Raw genomic sequence first — 19,497 nt, forward strand, 5'->3', positions numbered from 1 at the left:
CCTTTGTACCCGCAATGGGTACCTCAACCTTAACAGCACCGCCGACGTAGTGGGGTGAGAAGGGAACATGCCGGGGGCCCCATGGGGGCCCACTTTTCTTCCAACCGATATAACTAATATGAGAATGCATGAGTGGATGTGTGCCTCCTTCCACAAAAAGCATAAAACTGAGGAGCCCGTGATGCACGGGAGGGTGTATAGGCAGAGGGGAGGGGTTACACTTTTAAAGTGTAATACTTTGTGTGGCCTCCGGAGGCAGAAGCTATACACCCAATTGTCAAGGGTCTCCCAATGGAGCGACAAAGAAAGTAAGGTAACCATGATGGGGACGACTGCTGGATGCTTCACAGAGAAGATCCACAGGCCTTTATCATAGAAAAGGGATCAAGAGAAGCTCTGAAGAGAGCAGGAAAAGGAGCTAGAATTAATTTCCAATAAAATTGCAGAATGAATGTTTAATAAATTTATAATGTGTACATTTTTGGCTACAATAAAGATTTTTTCTGGATTATCTAACTTGTACCCAATTTCACGAGAATGGAGGATGAGGACAGAATTTGGGGATATTATTACCTCAGTAACACTGTCAGCAGTAAAATAACAGTGTGTCATGACCACATTCTTTTACTTTAATTTTATATTTTTTTCTAATTTTTTCCTCCTCTAAAACAAGGGTGCGTCTTATAGTCCGGTGCGTCTTATAGTCCGAAAAATACGGTATTCAGCTACCATATCAAAATATGAAGTCTCCTCATACGGGTAGATACTGTATCCATCCTGTGAATCAAACAGTATATAAAATAAGGTTTTTTTATATACTTAATGAACAGAAAGGAAGTATCATCTCCAGGTGTCTATGAGAACGTGAAATCTTCTGCAAATGTGCTCATCCAGAGACACATCACACTGAGAACACATTAATCACCAGTGCCATGTCAAGACAGAGATAAATGAGCCGCCCGTCTCCACATCACCTTGTACCATTCATGTAAGAGAGTGTCTACCTAATAACGTCAACACACCACACTAGATATGTATATTTGTGTATATACGACTATGAAGGAGGGGATTTACCCAGCACTGTGCTCCAGATTTCTGGCATCAAGTATTTGGAAAAAATATTTGCCTGTCATTTTTGCAACTCTTTGTTAATTACTCATTTTTGTCTTTTTTTTTTTACCTATCCTATTTAAAGGGAACCAAACATCAGGATTTTCGTGTATAAGGTGCAGCCAGTGCAGTACTGGCACTATCAGGCACATTACGTACATACCACATTAGGTACATACCATCAGGGGGCAGCTCGGATGTTTAGGCTGTGAAATCCAAGTTTATAAAGTTTGAAAATTCATCCACTTTTTGATTGACGTGTGCACCTCTCCAGATAATATCCGGGCGGGTTATGCACATGGATCCCCGCACCCCACCGCCTGTTCCTCCCTCTCACTGGCCGTATGTAAATTTCTCTATTCAAAAACACGGCGTCAGAGTTGGCGCCTGCGCATAGCACTTCTCTCCGGCGCCGGGTTTCTGAAGCCCGCATTACCTACCGTGTTTTTCCAAAAATAAGACACTGTCTTATATTTTTTTTGCCCCCCAAAAAAGCACTAGGGCTTTTTTTTGGAGGAGGTCTTATTCTTGGAGAAATACGATTGGGGTAAGTTTACCCCCCCAAAAAAAACAGACCCCCCCCACTTCCCAGGAGACTCATACTCACCAGACCAGGACGTCTGCGTGGTTCCCAGGTCCTCCTGTGATCTCCGGTCGGTGCTGCACGCCGTCCTACCCTGCTGCTAGCTGACACGCTGACACACACAGAAGATCCCAGACACACACAGCAGATCACAGATGTACACAGCCGACCGCAGGCACGCACAGCCGACCGCAGGCACGCACAGCCGACCGCAGGCACGCACAGCCGACCGCAGGCACGCACAGCCGACCGCAGGCACGCACAGCCGACCGCAGGCACGCACAGCCGACCGCAGGCACGCACAGCCGACCGCAGGCACGCACAGCCGACCGCAGGCACGCACAGCCGACCGCAAGCACACACAGCCGACCGCAGGCACACACAGCCGACCGCAGGCACACACAGCCGACCGCAGGCACACACAGCCGACCGCAGGCCCACACAGCCGACCGCAGGCCCACACAGCCGACAGCAGGCCCACACAGCCGACAGCAGGCCCACACAGCCGACAGCAGGCCCACACAGCCGACAGCAGGCCCACACAGCCGACAGCAGGCCCACACAGCCGACAGCAGGCCCACACAGCCGACAGCAGGCCCACACAGCCGACAGCAGGCACACACAGCCGACAGCAGGCACACACAGCCGACAGCAGGCACACACAGCCGACAACAGGCACACACAGCCGACAGCAGGCACACACAGCCGACAGCAGGCACACACAGCCGACAGCAGGCACACACAGCCGACAGCAGGCACACACAGCCGACAGCAGGCACACACAGCCGACAGCAGGCACACACAGCCGACAGCAGGCACACAGCCGATCGCAGACACACACAGCAGTTTGCAGACACACACAGCAGTTCGCAGACACACACAGCAGTTCGCAGACACACACAGCCGATCGCAGACACACACAGCCGATTGCAGAAAAACACAGCCGATTACAGACACACACAGCAGATCACACACACACACACACATCACATCACATCACATCACATCCAGCACTTACGGCAGCAGGGAATGAGAGCAAGTCACGTGTCCGGCCGCAGGTCCTGTTCATCACGCTGCACTGCCTCTCAGGATTCTCCCAGTGGGAAGAGATCGGTGTCGCTGGATGAGGTGAGTGTGTATGCGATCCGATGTGTGTGCGATCTGATGTTTGTGTGTGATTTGATGTTTGGGTGTGCAATCTGATTATGTGTGCGATCTGACTGTGTGTGCGATCCGATGTTTGTGTGTGAGATCTGGTGTGTGTGTGTGAGATCTGATTGTATGTGTGTGTGTGTGTGTGTGTGTGTGTGTGTGTGTGTGTGTGTGTGTGTGTGTGTGATGTGATGTGTGCGGGTGTGTGATCACTGCAGGTCCTGCCGCTCAGTGTCGGGTGAGTGTAATTGCCGGGTGCCGCTGTGTATAATGAAGTGTCCTGCAGTATCTGTAACTTTTTTTTAGCTGCAGGGACACTTCATTATTGATCCGGGACTAGGGCTTATTTTCGGGGGAGGGCTTATATTTAAGCCTTTCTCCGAAAATGCTGAAAATCCCTGCTAGGGGAGGTCTTATTTTTGGAAAAACACGGTAGTATTGTGCATGAGAGGGCAGCGCATGCGCCCTCGCTTCTTCAGATCTCGTTGTGACCGCGCATGCTCCCGTGGTCACAACAGGACTGGAGCACAGCTGATCTTACCGATTAGCTGCAGCAGACGTCTGCTACGATATCGTCTGCTGCAGCTAATCGGGGTAAGATCAGCTGTTCTCCAGTCCTGTTGTGACACCGCGCGCGCTCCCGCGGTCACAACAAGATCTGAAGAAGTGAGGGCGCATGCGCCGCCCTCTCATGCACAATACTAGGTACTGCGGGCTTCAGAAACATGGCGCCGGAGATAAGCGCTATGTGCGTACACCAACTCTGACACCGTGTTTTTGAATAGAGAAATTTACATACAGCCAGTGAGAGGGAGGAACCGGCGGCGGGGGTGGGAATCATGTGCATAACCCGCCCGGATATTATCTGGAGAGGTGCACACGTCAATCAAAAAGTGGATGAATTTGCAAACTTTATAAACTTGGATTTCACAGCCTAAACATCCGAGCTGCCCACTAATGGTATGTACAGCCTGTGCCTGATAGTGCCAGTACTGCACTGGCTGCACCTTATATGCCAAAATCCTGATGTTTGGTTCCCTTTAAACATATTATGTAATGTAAGAGCATTAAAATACCGTACGGTACCTGAATGTACCATGAAGAAGGGAATTTTGTTTACTTACCGTAAATTCCTTTTCTTCTAGCTCCTATTGGGAGACCCAGACAATTGGGTGTATAGCTTCTGCCTCCGGAGGCCACACAAAGTATTACACTTTAAAAAGTGTAACCCCTCCCCTCTGCTATACACCCTCCCGTGCATCACGGGCTCATCAGTTTTGGTGCCAAAGCAGGAAGGAGGAAACTTATAAATTGGTCTAAGGTAAATTCAATCCGAAGGATGTTCGGAGAACTGAAACCATGAACCAAAAGAACAATTCAACATGAACAACATGTGTACACAAAAGAACAACAGCCCGAAGGGAATAGGGGCGGGTGCTGGGTCTCCCAATAGGAGCTAGAAGAAAAGGAATTTACGGTAAGTAAACAAAATTCCCTTCTTCTTTGTCGCTCCATTGGGAGACCCAGACAATTGGGATGTCCAAAAGCAATCCCTGGGTGGGTAAAAGAATACCTCGATAAAAAGAGCCGAAAAAACGGCCTCCTCTTACAGGTGGGCAACTGCCGCCTGAAGGAGTCGCCTACCTAGGCTGGCGTCTGCCGAATCATCGGCATGCACCTGATAGTGTTTCGTGAAAGTGTGCAGACTCGACCAGGTAGCCGCCTGACACACCTGCCGAGCCGTAGCCTGGTGTCGCAATGCCCAGGACACCGACGGCTCTGGTAGAATGGGCCTTCAGCCCTGCAGGAATCGGAAGCCTAAAAGAACGGTAGGCTTCAAGAATCGGTTCCTTGATCCACCGAGCCAAGGTTGACTTGAAACCTGAAATCCCTTACTCTGGCCCGCGATAAGGACAAGAGCGCCTCAGACCGGCGCAGGGGCGCCGTGCGAGAAATGTAGAGCCGGAGTGCTCTCACCAGATCTAATAAATGCAAATCCTTTTCACATTGGTGAACTGGATGCGGACCCAAAGAGGGGGAGACGATATCCTGATTGAGATGAAACGGGGATACCTTAGGGAGAAAGTCCGGACCGGACGTAGAACCACCCTATCCTGGTGAAACACCAGGAAGGGGGCTTTGCATGACAGCGCTGCTAGCTGAGACACTCTTCTGAGTGATGTGACTGCCACTAGGAAGGCCACCCTTTGCGAAAGGCGAGATAGAGAGATCCCGCATCGGCTCGAAAAGTGGCTTCTGAAGAGTCGTCAGCACCCTGTTAAGATCCGAGGGTGTTAACGGACGCTTGTAAGGTGGGACCGGAAAGCGCCGATACTTGTCCCTTGAGAGAGCCGAGAGACAAGCCCTTGTCCATTCCGGATTGAAGGAAAGAAAGAAAAGTGGGCAAGGCAAACGGCCAGGGAGTAAAACCCTGATCAGAGCACCAGGATAAGAAGATCCTCCAAGTCCTGTGATAGATCTTGGCGGACGTTGGTTTCCTGGCCTGTCTCATGGTGGCAATGACATCTGGAGATATCCCTGATGACGCTAGGAGCCAGGACTCAATGGCCACACAGTCAGGTTTAGAGCCGCAGAATTCAGAAGGAAATATGGCCCTTGAGGCAGCAAGTCTGGTCGGTCTGGGAGTGTCCACGGTTGACCCACCGTGAGGTGCCACAGATCCGGGTACCACGATCACCTCGGCCAGTCTGGAGCGACGAGGATGGCGCGGCGACAGTCTGACCTGATCTTGCGTAACACTCTGGGCAGTAGTGCCAGAGGAGGAAAAACATAAGGCAGTCGAAACTGCTACCAGTCGTGAACTAGCGCGTCTGCCGCCAGAGCTCTGTGATCCTTGGACCAAGCCATGAATGCCGGGACTTTGTTGTTGTGCCGAGACGCCATTAGATCGACGTCCGGCGTTCCCCGGCGGCAACAGATCTCTAGAAACACGTCCGGGTGAAGAGACCATTCCCCTGCGTCCATGCCCTGGCGACTGAGAAAATCTGCTTCCCAATTTTCTACGCCCGGGATGTGAACTGCGGAGATGGTGGAGGCTGTGGCTTCCGCCCACAGCCGAATCCGCCGAACTGCTCGGAAGGCTTGACGACTGCGCGTGTGCCGCCCTGGTGGTTGATGTACGCAACCGTCGTGACGTTGTCCGACTGAATTCGGATCTGCCTGCCCTCCAGCCACCGCTGGAACACCTTTTAGGGCTAGATCCACTGCCCTTAACTCCAGAACATTGATCTGAAGGGAGGACTCTGTCGGAGTCCGGGTTCCCTGAGCCGAGTGGTGGAGGAAGACCGCTCCCCACCCTAACAGACTCGCGTCTGTCGTGACCACAGCCTCAGCTGGGGGCCGGAAGGATTTTTCCTCCGCCCAGGAAGTGGAAAGAAGACACCACTGAAGAGAGGTTTTGCTGCAAGGGAAGAGAGACGTTCTTGTCTAGGGACGTCGACCTCCTGTCCCTTCTGCGGTGTCCGATAGAATCGGACGCAGACGAAACTGCGCAAGGGAACTGCCTCCCTTGCTGCCACCATCTTCCTTAGAAAGTGCATGAGGCGCCTCAAGGGGTGACTGGGCCCGAAGGAGAGGTTGCACCCCTGTCTGTAGTGAACGCTGACTATGCAGCGGAAGCTTCACTATCGCTGAGAGAGTATGAAACTCCATCCCGAGGCAAGTCAGTGATTGGGTCGGTGTCAGTTTTGACCTTGTAAATTTGATGATCCACCCGAACCCCTGGAGGGTCTCCAGAGCAATGGTCAGGTTGAGTTGACATGCTACCCAGGAGGGTGTCTTGACTAGAAGACCGTCTAGGTAAGTGATCACCGAGTGGCCCTGTAGGACCGCCACCACTGCTGCCATGACCTTGGTGAAGATCCGTGGGGCTGTCGCCAGGCCGAATGGCAGTGCCACGAACTGAAGTGTTCGTCCCTGATGGCGAAACGCAGAAAGCGTTGAAGCTCGGGTGCGATCGGCACATGGAGATAAGCATCCTTGATGTCAATTGATGCTAGGAAGTCTCCTTGTGACATCGAGGCTTCAGAGTGTTCACCGCCTGAAAAAGTGCATCGGCTCGCTCGGGGGGCGGAGATGTTTTGAAGAAACTAGTCGGAGGACGAGAGCAGAGCTCTATCCTGTAACCTTGAGACAGAATGTCTCTCACCCATCGGTCTTGGACATGTGGCCACCAGGCGTCGCAAAAGCGGGAGAGCCTGCCACCGACCGAGGACGCGGTCTTGGTGAGGCCGAAGTCATGAGGAAGCCGCCTTGTGACTTAGACCGCCATGCAGAAGAGTTCCTCTAGCCCTCCTCTGACCTGTTGGACATGGAGGAACGGAACTTTGCTGAGGACCGAAAAGACCGAAACCTTTGGACTGGGGCAAGGACGATACCTTTCCCTTGGACTGTCTAGTAACTTCATCCAATTGCTCGCCAAACAAACGGTCGCCAGAAAATGGCAAACCGGATAAGAACTTCTTGGAAGCAGAGCCTGCCTTCCATTCACGTAGCCACATGGCCCTGCAGACTGCCACCGAATTGGTGGATGCTACCACTGTACGGCTCGCAGAGTCCAGGAACGGCGTTTATGGCGTAGAACGAAAAAACCTACGCCTGAGAAGTGAAGGACACAACCTGCGGGGCAGAGGTATGTGCAACCGCAATAATCTCAGCCAGAGAAGTTGAGATAGCTTGGAGTGCCCTCACGGCTGCGAAGGCTGGAGCAAAAGATGCGACTATGGCTTCATAGATGGATTTCATCATAAGCTTTATTTGCCTGTCAGTGGCATTCGTGAGAGATGGCATCTGCCACTAATACTACGGATCTAGCCGCCAGCCTAGAGACTGGAGAATCCACCCTGTGACACTGAGCCCAACCCTTAACAACGTCAGGGGGGAAAGGGTAACGCGTGTCAATAAGGCGCTTAGTAAGCGCTTGTCCGTAAAGTTCTGTGCTTCTGGACGGCCCCTCTGGAGTTAGAGTGATCGAAACACGCACTCCTGATGAAGTCGGGGAAGGTTCCCAGCGGGCCCGCTTAGCCTATCAGAGGCCGCGGTCCGTGACGGAGTTCTCACCATGGGATCTGGGTGTTACCCCAGGAGCCCCTTGTTGTACCGACCCAGAGGGACCCGGGAGCGATGAACTCACAGCTCCCTGGCCCTGTGTTATCGGTCTGGACTGCAAGGCTTCCAGTATCTTAGCAGACCCTCTGTCCATAGACTGAGTCCTGGAATGTGAAAGCTACTCAGAGATTTGGGGATTCCAACATGCAAACTCTGTCCCTGTCATCTGTGCAGTGGAAACCGGCGGTACCACCTGGCCGAGGGTCCCACCAGTGCCGGAGGCTTCGGCTGAGTGAGTGCCCTCGGGGCCAAGCATTGTACACAATGAGGGTATGTGGAACCTGCCTGTAATATAGCCGCACAAGAGGTACAGGTTGTAAAATAAGCCAGTACCTTGGCACCCTTACTCTTTAAGAGCAGACAACAGCATGTCGTCCGCAGAGTAATCAGTGAGGGTATACAGCCAAAAGCAAATAATGCTGCCGAACAGTGAGATCATATACCATATAAATAAACATATATATATACACACTGCGGCACCAAGGGGGGTCAGCACCTGAAAACTGGTGCCCCACAGTGCTCAGTGAGGGGGAAGGAGGATACCAACGTATGCTCCAGCCCTCCCTGCCGACGTCCAGTCGGCCGTCCCGTCGTTACCCCTGACTGGCAGGCCTGAGAACGGGAGTATATGGTACTAGGCCGCAAGAGCCGGGGACTAAATTTAAAAACGCGGCCGGCAAACATGGCGCGGTCGGCGCGGTAGTCCCAGTCTCACAAACCACTCAGCAACCGCTGCGGCATTTGTAACACAGATGCTGCATGCACCGTCCCTCAGGGGACACAGAGTACCTTATGATGCAGGGCTCTGTCCCTGATGATGTCCAGTCTCCTGTCCGTCAGAATCCCCCAGGGGCTGCGGATGGAGCCCGGTCCCTGCATGGCGACCGGTTAGCATCCCCCTCTCCCAGAGCAGTGGGAAACCTTTGCAGATTCTGAGATCCTCCACCGGCAGAATTATAACAATGGCTGCCGGCGTTCCGAGGGGAGGAGAGAGCCGTGGGCGGAACCGCAAAAGTGCGGGAACCTGGTGGCCCATAGAGATCAGTAAGGGGGGCGGAGGACAGCGAAGTGTGCTCCAGCCCTCACTGTCGGCATCATACCGACCGTCCCGCCTTTCTCCCTGACTGGCAGGCTCAGGGGCGGGAGTTTAACACACTAGGCCGCAAAAGCCGGGGACTAAAGTATAAACCGCGGCCGACAAACAGGCACGGTCGGCGCGGTAGTCCCAGACCAAAAAATCCACACCGCAGTCGCAGCTGCGTCTGAGGCCAAGGTGCTTCATGCGCCGTCCCAACGGGGACACAGAGTACCTGTAGATGCAGGGCCATGTCCCTGACGATACTCCGTCTCCTGTCCAGCAGATTCCCCCAGGGGCTGCGGAGGGAGCCCGGTCCCAGTGGCTGGATGACCGGTTAGGATCCCACTTCCCCAGAGCCCCTAAGGGATGGGGAAGGAAAACGGCATGTGGCTCCTGCCTGTGTACCCGCAATGGGTACCTCAACCTTAACAACACCGCCGACCTGAGTGGGGTGAGAAGGGAGCATGCCGGGGGCCCTGTTAGGGGCCCTCTTTTCTTCCATCCGATATAATCAGCAGCTGCTGCTGACTAAAATGTGGAGCATTGTGTGCATGTGTGCCTCCTTCAACACAAAGCATAAAAACTGATGAGCCCGTGATGCACGGGAGGGTGTATAGCAGAGGGGAGGGGTTACACTTTTTAAAGTGTAATACTTTGTGTGGCCTCCGGAGGCAGAAGCTATACACCCAATTGTCTGGGTCTCCCAATGGAGCGACAAAGAAATAACAATTTTTAAGTATCCTTTTTTTCATCTCTATTTTGTACTGTTATTCCTCCTAGAAATTTCTGAATACGTTAAAGGTTTCAAAGGGAATCCGTAAGCAGGTTTTTCTAGGTTATAATAGGACAGCAGGATGTAGGGCGTAAAACACTGAATTCAGCAATGTATCACTTATAAGGCTCTGTGCGGTTATGTACTTGCAATGAAGGTTCTATCACTAGAGGATTGCCACTGCCAGGACTACAGCTCACGCCCCCAGCATAGATAAGCAGCTCACTGTCAATAGACAATGTACACTGAGACCTGTTGATTTCTGAGCTGTGCAATAGCTACATCTAAGATGACATCCTGGGAGGGAAGGATCCGGCATGTTGAATTAATTTCAATCTGATCAGCGCTGAGATAAGCTATTTCTAAAGAAGATTTGCAGTGTCTAGGCCATAGAAAACACAAAAGCACTGAGGGGAGTGGAGCATTTTTGTGTCTGGAGGAGTCAAGAGAGTCAGCAGTTCTATTGTGTATGGGGGCCCTAAAAGTTTGAAAAGAAATCACAAAATAACGAACAAACAACAACAACAGGTGATCACAGAAGATATTACCTCATCTTTTCTATGGATGGACGTTTCATAGGTCTGTATAAGAGCCTGCAGGCTGTCTATCTGGCCGCTCATGTGGGTAATATGCTCGGTATGCTTTTCATTCTGCTTTTTCATCTCCAGCTGGTGCTTCTCCATTATTGTTAGCCTCCATTTTCGCAGCTCAGCCAACACATTTATCTAGGAAAAAAGCAGCAGACATGCAAATGAAGGGAATTTTGTTTACTTACCGTAAATTCCTTTTCTTCTAGCTCCAATTGGGAGACCCAGACAATTGGGTGTATAGCTTATGCCTCCGGAGGCCACACAAAGTATTACACTAAAAGTGTAAAGTCCCTCCCCTTCAGCCTATACACCCCCCGTACTGCTACGGGCTCATCAGTTTTGGTGCAAAAGCCCGAAGGAGGAAAAAATTATAAACTGGTTTAAAGTAAATTCAATCCGAAGGAATATCGGAGAACTGAAACCATTTAACATGAACAACATGTGTTACAAAAACAGGGGCGGGTGCTGAGTCTCCCAATTGGAGCTAGAAGAAAAGGAATTTACGGTAAGTAAACAAAATTCCCTTCTTCTTTTTCGCTCCTTATTGGGAGACCCAGACAATTGGGACGTCCAAAAACAGTCCCTGGGTGGGTAAATAATACCTCATAATAGAGCCGTAACGGCTCCGTCCTACAGGTGGGCAACTGCCGCCTGAAGGACTCGCCTACCTATAGGCTGGCATCTGCCGAAGCATAGGTATGCACCTGATAGTGCTTCGTGAAAGTGTGCAGGCTCGACCAGGTAGCTGCCTGACACACCTGCTGAGCCGTAGCCTGGTGTCGCAAGGCCCAGGACGCTCCCACGGCCCTGGTAGAATGGGCCTTCAGTCCTGAGGGAACCGGAAGCCCCGAGGAACGGTAAGCTTCGAGAATTGGTTCCTTGATCCACCGAGCCAGGGTTGACTTGGAAGCTTGTGTCCCTTTACGCTGGCCAGCGACAAGGACAAAGAGTGCATCCGAGCGGCGCAGGGGCGCCGTACGAGAAATGTAGATCTTGGCGGACGTTGGTTTCCTAGCCTGTCTCATAGTGGCAATGACCTCTTGAGATAATCCTGAAGACGCTAGGATCCAGGACTCAATGGCCACACAGTCAGGTTGAGGGCCGCAGAATTCAGATGGAAAAACGGCCCTTGAGACAGCAAATCTGGTCGGTCTGGCAGTGCCCACGGTTGGCCGACCGTGAGATGCCACAGATCCGGGTACCACGACCTCCTCGGCCAGTCTGGAGCGACGAGGATGACGCGGCGGCAGTCGGCCCTGATCTTGCGTAACACTCTGGGCAACAGTGCCAGAGGAGGAAACACATAAGGAAGCCGAAACTGCGACCAATCCTGAACTAAGGCGTCTGCCGCCAGAGCTCTGTGATCTTGAGATCGAGCCATGAATGCTGGGACCTTGTTGTTGTGCCGTGACGCCATTAGGTCGACGTCCGGCATCCCCCAGCGGCAACAGATCTCCTGAAACACGTCCGGGTGAAGGGACCATTCCCCTGCGTCCATGCCCTGGCGACTGAGAAAGTCTGCTTCCCAGTTTTCTACGCCCGGGATGTGAACTGCGGATATGGTGGATGCTGTGGCTTCCACCCACAGCAGAATCCGCCGGACTTCCTGGAAGGCTTGCCGACTGCGTGTCCCACCTTGGTGGTTGATGTAAGCCACCGCTGTGGAGTTGTCCGACTGAATTCGGATCTGCTTGCCTTCCAGCCACTGCTGGAACGCTTTTAGGGCAAGGTACACTGCCCTGATCTCCAGAACATTGATCTGAAGTGAGGACTCTTGCTGAGTCCACGTACCCTGAGCCCTGTGGTGGAGAAAAACTGCTCCCCACCCTGACAGACTCGCGTCCGTCGTGACCACCGCCCAGGATGGGGGTAGGAAGGATTTCCCCTTCGATAATGAAGTGGGAAGAAGCCACCACCGAAGGGAAGCTTTGGTTGCCTGAGAGAGGGAAACGTTCCTGTCTAGGGACGTCGGCATCCTGTCCCACTTGCGTAGGATGTCCCATTGAAGTGGACGCAGGTGAAACTGCGCGAAAGGGACTGCTTCCATTGCTGCCACCATCTTCCCCAGGAAGTGCATGAGGCGCCTCAAGGGGTGTGACCGACCTTGAAGGAGAGATTGCACCCCTGTCTGTAGTGAACGCTGTTTGTCCAGCGGAAGCTTCACTATCGCTGGAAGAGTATGAAACTCCATGCCAAGATATGTCAGCGATTGGACCGGTGTCAGATTTGACTTTGGAAAATTGATGATCCACCCGAAACTCTGGAGAATCTCCAGAGTAACGTTGAGGCTGTGTTGGCATGCCTCTTGAGAGGGTGCCTTGACCAGCAGATCGTCTAAGTAAGGTATCACTGAGTGACCCTGAGAGTGGAGGACCGCAACTACTGTAGCCATGACCTTGGTGAAAACCCTTGGGGCTGTCGCCAGGCCGAACGGCAGTGCCGCGAACTGAAGGTGTTCGTCTCCTATGGCGAAGCGCAAGAAGCGCTGATGCTCTGGAGCAATTGGTACGTGGAGATAAGCATCCTTGATATCGATCGATGCTAGGAAATCTCCTTGGGACATTGAGGCGATGACGGAGCGGAGGGATTCCATCCGGAACCGCCTGGTCCTTACGTGTTTGTTGAGCAGTTTTAGGTCCAAAACAGGACGGAAGGACCCGTCCTTCTTTGGAACCACAAACAGGTTGGAGTAGAAACCGTGGCCCTGTTGCTGAAGAGGAACCAGGACCACCACTCCTTCTGCCTTCAGAATGCCCACCGCCTGCAGAAGAGCCTCGGCTCGCTCGGGAGGCGGAGATGTTCTGAAGAATCGAGTCGGAGGACGAGAGCTGAACTCTATCCTGTAACCGTGAGACAAAATGTCTCTCACCCAACGGTCTTTTACTTGTGGCAGCCAGGTGTCGCAAAAGCGGGAGAGCCTGCCACCGACCGAGGATGCGGTGTGAGGAGGCCGTAAGTCATGAGGAAGCCGCCTTAGTAGCGGCACCTCCGGCGGTCTTTTTAGGGCGTGATTTAGACCGCCATGCGTCGGAGTTCCTCTGATCCTTCTGAGGCCTTTTGGACGAGGAGAATTGGGACCTGCCCGCACCCCGAAAGGACCGAAACCTCGACTGTCCCCTACTGTGTTGGGGTGTTTTTGGTTTGGCCTGGGGTAAGGATGTTTCCTTTCCCTTGGATTGTTTGATGATTTCATCCAATCTCTCACCAAACAAACGGTCGCCAGAAAATGGCAATCCAGTTAAGCACTTTTTGGAAGCCGAATCTGCCTTCCATTCCCGCAGCCACAAGGCCCTGCGTATTGCCACCGAATTGTCGGCTGCAACCGCCGTACGGCTCGCAGAGTCCAGGACAGCATTAATAGCGTAGGACGCAAATGCAGACGTTTGAGAGGTTATAGACGCCACCTGCAGCGCAGACGTACGTGTGAGTGTGTCAATTTGCGCCTGACCAGCTGAGATAGCTTGGAGTGCCCATACGGCTGCGAATGCTGGAGCAAAAGACGCGCCGATAGCTTCATAGATGGATTTCAACCAGAGCTCCATCTGTCTGTCAGTGGCATCCTTGAGTGAAGCTCCATCTTCCACTGCAACTATGGATCTAGCCGCAAGTCTGGAGATTGGAGGATCCACCTTGGGACACTGAGTCCAGCCCTTGACCACGTCAGGGGGGAAAGGGTAACGTGTATCCTTAAGGCGCTTGGAAAAACGCTTATCTGGACAAGCTCGGTGTTTCTGGACTGCCTCTCTGAAGTCAGAGTGGTCCAGAAACATACTCTTTGTACGCTTGGGAAACCTGAAACGGAATTTCTCCTGCTGAGAAGCTGACTCCTCCACTGGAGGAGCTGAGGGAGAAATATCCAACATTTCATTGATGGACGCAATAAGATCATTCACTATGGCGTCCCCATCAGGAGTATCAAGGTTGAGAGCGGCTTCAGGATCCGAATCCTGATCAGCTACCTCCGCTTCATCATACAGAGAGTCCTCTCGCTGAGACCCTGAACATTGTGATGATGTCGAGGGGATATCATAGCGAGCTCGCTTAATCGGTCTGGGGCTGCGGTCCGTGTCAGAGACCTCACCCTGGGATCCATGAGACACCCCGGGAGGACATTGCTGTTCCAACTGAGGGGGACCAGGGGGCAATGATTCCACAGTGCCCCTGGCTTGAGATGCCGGCCTGGACTGCAAGGCTTCTAATATCTTAGCCATAGTCTCAGAAAGTCTTTCAGTAAAAACTGCAAACTCCGTCCCTGTCACCTGGACAGTGTTAACAGGTGGTTCTCCCTGGGCCGCCCTTAGCAGAGGCTCCGGCTGAGAAAGTGCCACAGGGGCCGAGCATTGCACACAATGAGGGTCAGTGGAACCTGCCGGCAGTATAGCCGTACATGCTGCACAGGCAGCATAGTAAGCCTGTGCTTTGGCACCCTTGCTATTTGTGGACGACATGCTGTTGTCTCCTCTGAGCAATACAGGAGGGTATATAGACAAAAATCAACAGTGCACCATACAGTGTAAAGTATAGTCTATAATCATATAATCTATAAGTACACTTCTGCACTAGTGGGGCCAGCACCACAGGTGCTGCTTACCGCCTTCGCAAAGCGGTTGTGTGGGCACCAGAAATCCTGCCTGGGTCTCCCTGAGCTTGTCTCTCCTCTCCAGCTTTAGCAGAGCTGAGAGGAATGGCTGCCGGCGTCCTGAGGAGAGGAGGGAGCCGTGGGCGTGACCCAGAAAAGTGCGGGAACTGGTGCCCCACTGTGCAGAGTGAGGGGGGTGGAGTATGCAAAGCATGCTCCAGCCCTCAGTGCTGCCGTCCTGTACAGCGTCCCGCCCTTCCCCTGACTGGCAGGGCTGGGGGCGGGAAGAAAACGAGACTAGGCCGCAAAAGCCGGGGACTCGAGTTATAAGCGCGGCCGCCGTATAAGCGCGGTCGGCGCGGAAGTCCCCGGCGCACTAACAGTCCCAGCCGCGCCGCAGTGATAACCATGGCAGCGGCGGTCAGCGCGGCAGTCCCCTTACACGAACACACTCAGCGACGCTGAAGTGTGTAATGGCACAAACGCAGTCAGCGCTGCTGTCCCCGGTGCACTAGCACACCCAGCAATGCTGGAGTGTTGCTGTGCGCGGTCCCCACAGGGACACAGAGTACCTCAAAGTAGCAGGGCCATGTCCCTGAACGATACTCGGCTCCTATCCAGCATGGTCCTCAGGAGCTGTGGATGGAGCACGGTCTCCTGTGCCTGGAGACCGAAAAGATCCCACTTCACCCAGAGCCCTAATTGAGGGATGGGGAAGGAAAGCAGCATGTGGGCTCCAGCCTCCGTACCCGCAATAGATACCTCAACCTTAACAACACCGCCGACAAGAGTGGGGTGAGAAGGGAGCATGCTGGGAGCCCTGTTATGGGCCCTCTTTTCTTCCATCCGACATAGTCAGCAGCTGCTGCTGACTAAGCTGTGGAGCTATGCGTGCATGTCTGACCTCCTTCGCACAAAGCATAAAAACTGATGAGCCCGTAGCAGTACGGGGGGTGTATAGGCTGAAGGGGAGGGGCTTTACACTTTTAGTGTAATACTTTGTGTGGCCTCCGGAGGCATAAGCTATACACCCAATTGTCTGGGTCTCCCAATAAGGAGCGACAAAGAAAAGTTATTTTTATTCTATAAGAATGTTATTGTAACTTAGCATTAAACAAAGCTCTTTGAGCAGATAATAGGAGGGTACAGAGGCCCTATGGATAAAGCATGCTCCAAATGAGGATTAGAGTCTATACAACCTCCTGAATGAAAACACCATATAAAAAAGCCGACATGCACTGCTCAGGGGCTTACTGTTACAGAAACAGGTACAATATTCTCATTAACAGACTGCTTATTTTGATTGGTGACAAATTCTCTTAGTTTCAGCACTTGGAGCCCACCAGTAAAACAAAGGGTCAAAAGTACCGTATTTTCCGGTGTATAAGACGACCCCAACTTTTCCAGTTAAAATATAGAGTTTGGGATATATCGTATATACTCGAGTGTAAGCCGACCCGAGTAATGTCCCCATTGTTTTAGTGAAATCCCCTGCTGTAATGTCCCATGCAGAAATGAACCCATTATTTAATAATGTCCCGTGCTGTAATGTCCCCATTGTATAGTAATGCCCCGTGCAGAAATATCCCCATTGTATAGTAATGTGCCCTGCTGTAATGTCCTCATTGTATAGTAATGTGCCCTGCTGTAATGTCCCCATTGTATAGTAATATGCCCTGCTGTAATGTCCCCATTGTATAGTAATGTGCCCTGCTGTAATGTCCTCATTGTATAGTAATGTGCCCTGCTGTAATGTCCTCATTGTATAGTAATGTGCCCTGCTGTAATGTCCCCATTGTATAGTAATGTGCCCTGCTGTAATGTCCCCATTGTATAGTAATGTGCCCTGCTGTAATGTCCCCATTGTATAGTAATGTCCCCTGCTGTAATGTCCTCATTGTATAGTAATGTGCCCTGCTGTAATGTCCCCATTGTAATGTGCCCTGCTGTAATGTCCTCATTGTATAGTAATGTGCCCTGCTGTAATGTCCCCATTGTATAGTAATGTCCCCTGCTGTAATGTCCTCATTGTATAGTAATGTGCCCTGCTGTAATGTCCCCATTGTAATGTGCCCTGCTGTAATGTCCTCATTGTATAGTAATGTGCCCTGCTGTAATGTCCTCATTGTATAGTAATGTGCCCTGCTGTAATGTCCCCATTGTATAGTAATGTGCCCTGCTGTAATGTCCTCATTGTATAGTAATGTGCCCTGCTGTAATGTCCCCATTGTATAGTAATGTGCCCTGCTGTAATGTCCTCATTGTATAGTAATGTCCCGTGCAGTAATATCCCCATTGTATAGTAATGTCCCGTGCAGTAATATCCCCATTGTATAGTAATATCCCCTGCTGTAATATCCCCATTGTATAGTAATGTCCCCTGCTGTAATGTCCCCATTGTATAGTAATGTGCCCTGCTGTAATGTCCCCATTGTATAGTAATGTCCCCTGCAGTAATGTCCCCATTGTATAGTAATGTCCCGTGCAGTAATATCCCCATTGTATAGTAATGTCCCCTGCAGTAATGTCCTCATTGTATAGTAATGTCCCCTGCAGTAATATCCCCATTGTATAGTAATGTGCCCTGCTGTAATGTCCCCATTGTATAGTAATGTCCCCTGCTGTAATGTCCTCATTGTATAGTAATGTGCCCTGCTGTAATGTCCCCATTGTATAGTAATGTGCCCTGCTGTAATGTCCCCATTGTATAGTAATGCCCCCTGCTGTAATGTCCCCATTGTATAGTAATATCCCCTGCTGTAATGTCCCCATTGTATAGTAATATCCCCTGCTGTAATGTCCCCATTGTATAGTAATGTGCCCTGCTGTAATGTCCCCATTGTATAGTAATGTGCCCTGCTGTAATGTCCCGTGTAGTAATGTCCCCATTGTTTAATAATGCCCTCCTGCTGGTTTCCTTCTGTCCCCTATCATGCAGTTGTTTACACACAATAAAAGATATTCTCACCTGTCCCCCGTGCCCGCGCTACCTCCAGCTGCTTCTTGCAGTCCGCACAGACTCCTCCGTGATAGCGTGAATGGAGCGGCCCCTGCAGGATGTCGTCATGACTTTACAACAGTTGAATGCTTTACGGCGCCACAAAGCATTCAACTGCAGTAAAGCGCGACTAATACACAGGCCGCCGCTGCTGCTGTCAGCGCTTTACTGCAGTTGAATGCTTTATGGCGCCGTAAAGCACTCAACTGTAGTAAAGCCATGACGACATCCTGCAGCAGCCGCTCCGTGCACGGATGCTATCACGGAGGAGTCTGTGTGCCTGTGATCTGCAAGAAACAGCTGGAGACAGCGCGGGCACAGAGAAGGGCTGAGAATATCTTTTATTGTGTGTAAAGTGATCACACCCCGGGCGTGTAAGACGACCCCCGACTTTTGAGAAGATTTTCAGGGGTTAAAAAGTCATCTTATAAGCCAGAAAATACGGTACTCAAACAATGGAGGCCTGAATCCACATCACAATGACTGATTTGGAAGCTGCCACACCCTTGTCAATAGGAGATCACAAGGAGCGAATTGCACCCCTAAATGTTTCAGTAACAGACCAGTAGGCACAAACTGCCCCGAACAGATACAGACGATGTGGTTAGAAGCAAAATGTTCCTGTGCTGAGATAATATCTTACCCATGTGCCCCTGATATGTACTGTGTAATGGCCATGTCTGACCATACAGGCACATGGTGGGCATATACACATCTCCAGGGCAGGGAGGGAACAAAAGAATATACAGGACAGCATAGGATAAAGCTGATTATTTGTTTCTGAGAGGTAAAACCTGTTTAAAAACCAGCAAGGAAAGGTTTTACCTCTCAGAAAGCAACAACTGCAATCTAATGCTGTCCTGTCTGTTTACTATTTTGCTTCCTCCTTGCCCAGATATCATATGTTCAGAAAACGTTCCTGCATGGTCAGACACAGCCATTACACAGCAAGATCACATTTATAACATTATCTAAGGCGTAAGGTTTCTCTATGCATAGACTGACATGTCAGGTCTGGCATGCCAGTTTGTCGGGACTTAAATGCCTGGCAACCCAGACCTGGCATGTCACTCTCCACTTTACGAAACAGTACCTCTTAGATCTCAGTTTTAGCCTCTCACCTAGCCAAATCAGATCTTGTACTTTGCACTGACGAGGGGCAATGCCCTGAAACACCATGTCTGCAAATTGAAACTCTGGTTTGGCTTTATCTGAAGTCATATGGCAAGGCTTAATGAAGGGTCAATAATGACTTTTAGGATTGCTACTTCTAATAGGTGGCCCTAGAATTCAAGTTCTCTTCCTGTCTGAAGAGACAATTTGCATATTTAAGATCTCAGCACAGGAACATTTTTTTTTAAACATCCAATTGTGGAATTTATTACTATTCCAAAACCTATTGATTAAAATGAACTTTGTTCATGGGAAAACCCCTTTAACGTTGAAGACGTCTTAGAAGTGGAAGGCTTAGATGATGTCTTGAATAGAGCATGCCATTAGGGAGCAAG

The 19,497-nt window shown here is 51.2% G+C and overlaps 1 protein-coding gene across 2 annotated transcripts in view; it reads right to left on the minus strand.

The window, feature by feature from the left end:
• POC5 (POC5 centriolar protein) overlaps window positions 1-19,497 on the minus strand; it is a 152,577-nt gene that overhangs the window by 80,099 nt on the left and 52,981 nt on the right. For both annotated transcript variants that reach the window (XM_075342287.1, XM_075342294.1), the window contains one exon: window positions 10,371-10,547. In XM_075342287.1, the coding sequence (XP_075198402.1) occupies window positions 10,371-10,547 (177 nt within the window). The remainder of the gene's footprint in view (window positions 1-10,370; window positions 10,548-19,497) is intronic.

Source organism: Anomaloglossus baeobatrachus, chromosome 1 (genome assembly GCF_048569485.1).
Source record: "Anomaloglossus baeobatrachus isolate aAnoBae1 chromosome 1, aAnoBae1.hap1, whole genome shotgun sequence".
Classification (NCBI taxonomy): Eukaryota; Metazoa; Chordata; class Amphibia; order Anura; family Aromobatidae; genus Anomaloglossus; species Anomaloglossus baeobatrachus.